Raw genomic sequence first — 10059 nt, forward strand, 5'->3', positions numbered from 1 at the left:
TGCATGACCATGATACCAATTTGACTAAAACATGAAGAATAACTATTTTATGACATCCCAAATATCAATAAATGATTAACTCACGTACATTCAAGCATAAGGTAATTATTCACGTATATATATACAGGGCAGTCACATATATATATATATATATATATATATATATATATATATATATATATATATATATATATATATATATATATATATATATATATATATATATATATATTCTGCCCCTTTTAATACGAAAAGCCGTCGTTCCGGTCCTTCCTTCTTCTTCAATTATTTTCTTTTCTCTTTATTTTTCAAGTAGCTGGACGACGTCGTGTCTGCTTGATTTTCTCTTTTCTTTTAATCAGTTTGCTGGAAAACGACGTCGTTCAACGCCTGAGCCTAACTATGGCCAACAATTGTTGACCTCCGCCGTTCGTGCCTGCCGCCACTGCTTCGTTCGATGCCCACCGCCCCCGCCGCCAATGTCAATTCACACCTCTGTTTTCATCCAATTGCAGACTTCACTTTTTCGACTCGACCGACCTCTGTATTATTTCTTTTCGCTCTTCTTTCTCGCTTTATTTTCCCCATGGCACGGAAATTTAAAACCACATAATCATTATAGCATTATATCTTAACTAATATATTGTGAGTGTTGATGTTATTTACACAACCTGTCTTGCATATAAAAATTGGAATTTTTACCTCTAATCTTCCTAAACGTATGCCATATATCATTAGTGCAAGTTTCGATACATGTCATTCGGCATATCCTTCACTACAAAAAAGAAAAAGAGTATCGATGAGAAAAAAAGGTGTTTCTGTTTCATATACAGAGCTGATCGTATCTGAACGGCATCAATGCGTTCGTTATGATTAAACCATATATCAAACGGGATCTATCTGCTAACGTGCATGAAGTAAACTGTCGTTATAAACCGGTTGGAATTTTATCAATCACTAGACTCCAAGAGAAGAACTGTGTTGATAGAAAATGCTTTCTAACTTGAATTATATGTACTGAGTAACTAATTATATGAGAAATAATGCAAATAATTACTGATAATTAAAGAATGTATAATCAGATGTTCACTTATTTGATTAGTCAAAATTATCAGTTCTTGGATTGATTGACTAACACGGCAAGTTAACTAACCAAATTGTTCATAAAAAAAAGAAAAAAAATTCAATAAATTAACTATCCTTGAGTACTTTCTTGTCATTTTTAAGTGTGTAAAGCTTTTATATAAGCAAATTCTTGCATCCCACTTTTGCATCCAAACTTACTCACTTTTTCAATCACTAAATCAAAAAAAAAAAATAATGATGAAAACATTCACTGCAGTTGGAGGATTTGTACTTGTTCTGCTCACTTTTGCTGCTTATTCCTCACAAGCCAGACTCCAATCTTGCAACCCCAGCGGCAAAATAAGAGGCGAAAACCCCCCTCCGGGACAATGCAACCAAGAAAACGACTCCGACTGCTGCAAAGCAGGGGATTACTACACCACTTACACATGTTCGCCTCCCGTTTCCGGAAGCACGAAAGCAGTTCTGACGCTCAACAGCTTCCAGAAGGGGGGTGATGGTGGCGGCCCCTCCGAGTGTGACGGTAAGTACCACTCCGACGAAACGCCAGTTGTCGCTCTATCGACTGGCTGGTACAGCGGAGGGTCGAGGTGCCTAAACAACGTTGTCATAAGTGCTAATGGCAGGACCGTGACAGCTATGGTGGTCGACGAGTGTGATTCTACAATGGGGTGCGACGAAGACCACGATTATCAGCCACCTTGTCCTAACAACATTGTCGATGCTTCGAAGGCTGTCTGGAAAGCTTTGGGGGTGCCTGAAGATAACTGGGGAGACTTGGATATTACTTGGTCTGATGCCTAATGCACTTCTCTTATGTTTCTATTTTAATGTGTTATGTATTGTTATTAAATTGTGTAAACTAATTTCCTTGTTCAAATATAGTACTACTTGTTATATAGATCTCTTTACTGCAAGAATGATTCTATCGTGGGACTGTATCTTACTGCTTAAAATTTTGATAAAACAAATATATATATTTCAAGGTAAATTATGGCCATATATCCCTGAAGTAATGTCAAATTACGAAACATCCTTCATATTTAGGTAATTACAATCAACCCCCTCAACTATGAGTCTAGATATTCTAGATTATATGGAATATTCTCCAGTTTGTACTTTGTACCCGTTTTACGTTATTCCAGCACCACATTTTGAAACAAGATGATCACAAGATGTGTCTCTTGGCTTGTAAACAACAAATTGTGGTGCATCATAAATTGCATTTTCGCACAAAACGAGTACAAACTAGACAACATTCCATGGAATCTAGAAGATTACGTTGAATTTGACATCATAAAATGGACGTGTAAGAAGATTCATAATTAGTTGATTGTAATTACCAAAAAATGAGGGGAATTTTTTCGTAATTTGATCTTAGCTCAGGGATGGCTGTAATTTATCCCAGAAAAGTAATTAAAAAATCCGTGTTTAAATGTACTTATAAACACGATTGACTGTTATTTTGTAGATAAGGCAATAGATTATTAGTCTTTGGCAATGGTGATGAAGAATGAACTGCAACGGCACATATAAGCAAAATATTGAAGAATGTGTGTATGGTTGATATAATTAATTTTATATGACTGTAAATCAATAATATTATGATCTTTAATTTATCGCGTGCGATGCAGTATTGGAGCAACATTCTAAATGGGAATAAAATATTTATTTAAATAAATAAAATATAAAATTGACAATAAGAAATATATATTACACAATATTAAAAGTGATTATTTTTTAGACCCTCTTAATTTCCAAATTATATCTAACTAACTACCAACCAGATTGCACTCTAGGGAAAACCCCCCTTATTTCGAAAATATTTTGACATATCCCCTCGGCATATATGAAGTACCTAAAATGCCCTTAAAAACCCTTTTTTAAAACTTGGACGTTACTATGTATACATAACATGATCGCTACAATTTCGTGTGAAAGCGGAAAACGTGCGGCGTATCAGAAAAATTCTCTTTGAGACGGGATTCTGTGAGCTATCGATTTTTTGAACCACTCGATTTTATGCTCTGTGGTGGAGTTTGTGGCGTTGTTTAGCTGTCCATGTTTCGAAGTCGCCGTTCTCTTCTCTATAAGTGTTGCTGAATTTTACACAGTCTGAATTAATTATGGACGAACAATTATATAATCTATAAATTGTTCGTAATTTTTGTAGATTTTGTGTTTTTCGATTGTTTTTGTCGTTAAATGTGTTCATGAAGTGATCTTGCGTTAATGTGTTCTCCGAATTCAGTTATTCCGACGGGTAGTTTATATTTAGTAATGTTTATCGAATTTCACGTTTTGCAGAGTTTATTCTCAATTTGTCTCCATATGTAAAATATACGTGCACGAACATTTATATAATCTCCATATGTAAAATATACGTGCACGAACATTTATATAATTTATAACTTGTATATAATTTTCGTAGTGTTGTGTTTTTCATCTATATATAATGTATACAGTCAACAGACTGTATACATTAATGTATATTACTATACACTACTATATAATACTAGTTACATAGTAATATGTAGTGACATATACATATATCTGTGTATATTCTATTTGTATTTTATTGGTTATGAGGTGATCTATAATATAAATATTGAAATTTGTAAATTTTTGGGGTTTATGAATTTCTTTTGTATAAGCTAGTATTCGTGTGTATACATAATTAATCGACAAAAAATCTGGGGTAAAAAAAAAAGAACATAACTACGAATTACTATAGCTTAATACAGTTACATGTAGTTATTTTCAGTACAGTAAACATATTGATTTTACAAAAAAAAAATTAAAAAAAAATTAAAAAAAAATTAAAAATAAATAAATAAATAAATGATAAAAATATATATAAATTAAACAACAGGTTTATTAAAAAAAATAGTAATAATAATAAATAAATCAGCGAAAATGCTAAATACAGGACCAAAAATGTTGAATGCAGTTTGGCCGAAAATTGCATATAACGGTAATATAGTATTTTCGCTTCTCCAGGGTTATGTCAAAGAATGATTTTAACTTGGGCTTATCACTAGTTTATTTGGTGCCTATGGAGGGTATGTAAAATAAGCCCTTATTAAATAGGAGTTATATGAGATAACCCCTCATTTTAATTTCCTAATAGGGATAAGTCCAATTAATAATCCTGTTTTTGGGATAACCCCTCCCATAGAAAAATACTTATATTACCCTTGTGGTGTATTTTCGAATTTTAATGTTTAATTCAATTTCGCAAAATAACTACCCTAAAAATCGGCCTAATCCCCAAAATCTCTCAAAAAATCTCACACCGTTTCAATTAAAATAAATTACGCGTTGTCAACTCCATCCCTCTAACGTAATCCACTATTTAATGTAGAAAACCACTATTTACCAAAACCACTATTTACCGTAAGCGCATCGACACCCCCTCCTCTATTCCTTGCGCCTGCAGCAGGTATATTTTGTCTGAAATCCACTACAAGTTCATCAAAAACCACTACAAAAATATAGAAATCCACTACAAAAGATCCCTTTACAAAGAGAAAACGCACAAAAAACTTGCCTAAATTCACACAAAAAATCCCCTTTAATAAACAATGTCATTGCAGACAATAGGATTATTAATTGGACTTATCCCTCTTAGGAAATTAAATGAGGGGGTTATCTCATATAACCCCGTAGAGTCACCCGAGCATCACCCAACCTCGTCCTATCTGTTGCCATCACTCCGTTTGTGCAAAAACTTGAACCAAAGAAAAAGAAGACAACAACGTGTAAATTTAATTCATTCAAAACAAAATCGGTTTACAAAGCAATGATTTTAAATCTACCACAATCTCATCCAAACCCACTACACAAAGTTAGAAAGAGAAATAAACATATAAAACTTACTAAACATATGAAACTGACTAAACATTCTCCCCACGAACAAAACATGAGTTTCCATTCGAATGGAAAGAAATACGATATTAAATTAAATTATTATTAAAAAATGTGCATTCCCATTTATTGAAAAAAAAAATATTCAATTAAAATTGAAAGGCTCCGAAAAATCAAGTAAAAAAAATTGAACAAGAAATAATCAAAATTCTCCATACTTTTCAAATTACCCGTACATCTCGTCGATCCCATCGCAAAAAAAACACAAAACACGAAATAATCAAAATTCTCCATACTTTTCAAATTACCCATACATCTCGTCGCTCCCATCACACACCAAAAAAAAAAAAACACAGGCTATTTCTGTGTTGTCTGGGAAGATGGAGATCTCCGCCCTAGAGGATGAAGGAACCGTGGCGACTAATGTAGTGGATGACAAGGAAGCAGGCTGTCACGGACTTGTTCCCTTAACAAAGAACCGTGCGGCCTTAGCTCCTTCTCGCCCCTCGCGATAGCTAAGTCAGCCTTTCCCGAATGTGTTGCGAATGCTAAGTGATGGAAAAACGAAAGAAGAACTTAAGAAGATAAGAGAGTTGGAAAATATGTTATTGCTTGAGTACTTGTTAGATTTGTTGGATTTGTTGGATTTGTTGGATTATTGTTGGATTGTTGGATTGTTGGATGATTACAAATGAGGACCCTACCTCTATTTATACAAGACCACCTCCTCAATGGACGGTGTAGATTGATATGATCTAACGGTTGGGAGTGGAACAATCCCTTAAATGTCTCTACCTACCACCACCTACCTCTACCTACCAAAGAATCCCTAAAATGTCTCTACCTACCACTATACAATTGGGCCAACTTGGGCCTAACCCTATTTGGGCTACATCTTGGACTCTTTATAACCTCCCCAACCCAAGGGAAATCGGCAAGGGGTTGGGTCAAAACTAGCGGGCCGTGACATCCTCCCCCGCCTAATCCGGCGACGTCCTCGTTGCCTCGAATAAGTGGGGACGATCTTGAAATTGCCCTCCTTGACAAGTCGAATTAGCTCCTTGGCGATTGGATCATGTTCGAGCCCTTCTCGGATCATGTCGGCCAAGTTCCCCCTTGTCGAGCTAATCGTTGCGAGTTCGGCCTTTCTACTCAAAGCATCGGCCACAACGTTTGCCTTCCCCGGTTTGTACTCCAAAACGTAGTCGAACTCCGCTAGAAAGTCTTGCCACCGTGCTTGCTTTGGCGAGAGTTTCTTTTGCGTTTGGAAGTAGCTCGTGGCAACGTTGTCGGTCTTGACCATGAACGGTGCTCCTAATAAATAATGCCGCCACACTCGAAGGCAATGGATGATGGCGGTCATCTCCTTCTCTTGGACGGTATAGCGCCGCTCCGTCTCGTTGAGCTTTCGGCTCTCGAAGGCGATCGGATGCCCCTCTTGCATCAAGACCCCTCCAATTGCAAAGTCGGAAGCGTCCGTGTGCAACTCGAACGACTTCCCAAAGTCCGGTAAGGTGAGGACCGGCTCTTGGCTCACCGCTGCCTTTAAGTCCTCGAACGCCCGTTGGCATGAGTCGGGCCACTCCCACGTCTTGTTCTTCTTGAGTAAGTCGGTAAGTGGCGTCGCTCGTGCTGAGTACCCTTTTATGAACCGCCTATAATAATTGATGAGACCAAGAAAAGATCGTAACTCGGTTACCTTAGTCGGCGGTTCCCACTCGGTGATAGCCTTGATCTTCGCTCCATCCATTTGTAGTCGCCCGTGCCCGATGATATGCCCCAAGAATTGGACCTCCTCCTTGGCAAACTCGCACTTCTCTTTCTTCACGAACAGCTCGTTTTCCCGAAGTACTTGGAATACGGTGCGAAGGTGGTTGACATGCTCCTCCATGGTGTCGCTATACACAACAATGTCGTCCAAGTAGACCACCACGAACCGATCTAAGTATGGATGGAAGATCTTGTTCATGAGTGTGCAAAATGTTGTCGGGGCGTTGGTTAACCCAAACGGCATGACAAGCCACTCGTAAGAACCGTATCGAGTGATGCACGTTGTCTTTGGCTCGTTCCCTTCGGCAATGCGAACTTGGTAGTAGCCCTTTTGCAAGTCCATCTTCGTGTAGATCTTGGCTTTACCAAGCCTATCGAACAAATCGGCTATCAAGGGAATAGGGTACTTATTCTTAATGGTTACCTTGTTTAGCGCCCGGTAGTCCACGCACATCCTCAAAGAACCATCGTGCTTCTTTTGGAATAAGACCGGTGCGCCGTAAGGTGCCTTTGATGGTCGGATCTTCCCCGTCTCGACCAACTTGTTAAGTTGCTTTCGGAGCTCCTCAAGCTCCGGCGGTGACATGCGGTAGGGAGCCATGGCGGGTGGCTTGGCTCCCGGCTCCAACTCGATGGCATGATCCACCTCCCTCCTAGGTGGAAGCTTGTTGGGCAAATTTGGTGGCATCACGTCTTGGTTGGCCTCCAAGACGGTTTGGATGATCGGTGGCGCGTCCTCCTCTTTGTTCACGGGCGGGCTTTCCTCCTTTAAAGTGGCTAAGAATGTCGGCTCGCCCCGTCAAACTCCCTTGGCAACTTGCATGGCAGACAGTTGCCTTGGTTGCGTGCTTTCTTCCTTAGTGGTGCCGTTGATGGCCGGCACCATGCAAGGTGTCCCCTTCTCTAAGATGCATACGGAATTGAAACAAGGCATCGGGATAGCCATTACCTTGCGGAAGAAATCCATGCCTAGCACCACCTTGAAGTCATCCATAGGTGCTACCGAAAAGTCCACTTGGCCCTTCCAAGTGCCTAAGTGTAGCTCCGTGTCTCGTGCTACACCGTTGACCGGTTGTGCCTTAGCGTTAACGGCCTTGAGCCAACCGTCTCGTCTGTTCCACCGTAGGCCAACCCTCTTGGCCTCGTCCTCGGTGATAAAGTTGTGGGTCGCTCCCGTGTCCACCATCACCTTTGCTGGGGTACCGTTGATGCGGGCCTCCACGTACATCAGCCCCTTGCTTGATGTTGCCGGCATCGGATTAGCCTTTAAGGCGTTCAGAAGTTGAAGTGATCCCATGTTGCCTAGCCCCTCGTTTGTGTCTTGCTCGGCCTCTTGTTGTAAAATTGCCGACAATGACCCCATCTTAGGACATTGACTCATCGCGTGCGGCCCCTTGCATACGAAGCATCCTCCCTTAGGCACAAACGACCTCTTCTTCTCTTCAAGTTGTTGGCGTGAGGATGGCTTGTCTCCTCCCCTCGAGGTTGACGCTCGCCGTGGGTCTCGGTTATCTCGATGGTCCCGACAATGATTGTCCCGTCTCTCTCCTCCGCATTTAGTCTGGTTCCACTTCTCTTGTCGCAACGAATCTCTCGGTTGATACTCGGTTAAAGACTCGGCGGCGGCAATAGCTTCATCGACGGATTTGATGTCTCGTCGGTGGAGTTCTTGGTTGGCCCAGCCTTGTAACCCATCGGTGAAGTGGAAAAGAAGGTCCTCCTCGGAGAGGTTGGGAATTTGAAGGGTGAGGGTGGTGAACTCCGTCACGTACTCGCGGATTGAACTTCGTTGCTTGAGTTCCCTCAACTTCCTTCGAGCCTCATAGACGACGTTCTCCGAGTAGAAGTGTCGCTTGAGTTCCCTTTTGAACTCTTCCCAAGTATCGATTCGGCAAATGCCTTTCTCGATATCGGCGTGCTTTCTACGCCACCATAACATTGCCGTATCGGAAAGATAAAGGGAAGCAGTTCTTACCTTAGTCGTTTCGTCGACTAGACCGATACCCTCGAAGTATTGTTCCATTCTCCATAGGAAGTTCTCAACTTCCTTGGCGTCCCTTACGCCGTTGAATCCCGTTGGCTTCGGGCAGTCCACCCTTGGACTCGAAGTAGCGCCAACGCTACCGTTAGCGGCGGCCTTTTTGCACAAGGCCAAGTCGTCGCGCATCCCCTCGATGCTCTCTTGGAGGGATTGGATGATGGCCTCCAATCGATCCAACCGTTCCTCCCGCAACGCCTCATTATCTCTAGACAAATCGAGTTGCTCGGCGATGTGATCCTCCAACACCCCCGTATCGTGCTCGAGCTTCTCGAATCGTTCGCTAAGCTCCGCTATGGCGACGTTATTCTCGAGCCTCTCGAGTCTTTCGCCATGATCCGTTAGCACGGCCTCATTAACGGTACTCTCCCCACGAGCCTTACTGTGGTCCCTCTTCTTCTTGTTGTTTATGTGGGCCTCCCTGCCACGTCCCTCGGTTACGTACGAAATATCTTTATCGTTCGCCATCGTTGAGGATTCGATCAAAACAAAGCCCTTAGCCGGGCTCTGATACCACTTGTCACGGACTTGTTCCCTTAACAAAGAACCGTGCGGCCTTAGCTCCTTCTCGCCCCTCGCGATAGCTAAGTCAGCCTCTCCCGAATGTGTTGCGAATGCTAAGTGATGGAAAAACGAAAGAAGAACTTAAGAAGATAAGAGAGTTGGAAAATATGTTATTGCTTGAGTACTTGTTAGATTTGTTGGATTTGTTGGATTTGTTGGATTATTGTTGGATTGTTGGATTGTTGGATGATTACAAATGAGGACCCTACCTCTATTTATACAAGACCACCTCCTCAATGGACGGTGTAGATCGATATGATCTAACGGTTGGGAGTGGAACAATCCCTTAAATGTCTCTACCTACCACCACTTACCTCTACCTACCAAAGAATCCCTAAAATGTCTCTACCTACCACTATACAATTGGGCCAACTTGGGCCTAACCCTATTTGGGCTACATCTTGGATTTATAACCTCCCCAACCCAAGGGAAATCGGCAAGGGGTTGGGTCAAAACTAGCGGGCCGTGACAAGGCGCAGGCGGTCCATTAAGGTAGTGATGATGGCGAAGCGGTGGAGGTCTCACGCCAGCGAAGATGACCGTGAATTTGGAGGAAGATATCTCTGCTATTGTGGAGGAAGAGAGGGGGGCGCCTGTTGAAAGAAAAAAAGAATCGAGAAAAAACGTGTTGTAAAATTAGGGTAGATGTAATTGATTTATTATAATTTAATATTATGTTATAGGTTTTGTTAAATAAAAAATTGGATCTATACAAGGAAATACTTAAGGGTATT

General features: G+C 41.1%; 2 protein-coding genes across 2 annotated transcripts; one reads left to right on the forward strand and one right to left on the reverse strand.

Annotated features, from left to right (window-relative positions):
* The first annotated feature begins 1323 nt into the window (after window positions 1-1323).
* On the forward strand, window positions 1324-1933 carry LOC148772290 (kiwellin-1-like). The gene has a single exon (XM_088814914.1). The coding sequence runs from the start codon at window positions 1324-1326 to the stop codon at window positions 1888-1890; it is 567 nt and encodes a 188-aa protein (XP_088671040.1). The 3' UTR covers window positions 1891-1933.
* Window positions 1934-5842: 3909 nt separating this feature from the next.
* LOC105978142 (uncharacterized) lies at window positions 5843-9229 on the reverse strand. Its single transcript, XM_088814968.1, has 2 exons — window positions 7554-9229; window positions 5843-7520 (listed from the first exon to the last, which is right to left on the reverse strand). Exons 1-2 carry the CDS (start codon window positions 9227-9229, stop codon window positions 5843-5845), a joined length of 3354 nt encoding a protein of 1117 aa, XP_088671094.1.
* Window positions 9230-10059: the final 830 nt, after the last annotated feature.

This window comes from Erythranthe guttata, chromosome 2, assembly GCF_056151865.1.
Source record: "Erythranthe guttata isolate IM_541 chromosome 2, IM_541, whole genome shotgun sequence".
Classification (NCBI taxonomy): domain Eukaryota; kingdom Viridiplantae; phylum Streptophyta; class Magnoliopsida; order Lamiales; family Phrymaceae; genus Erythranthe; species Erythranthe guttata.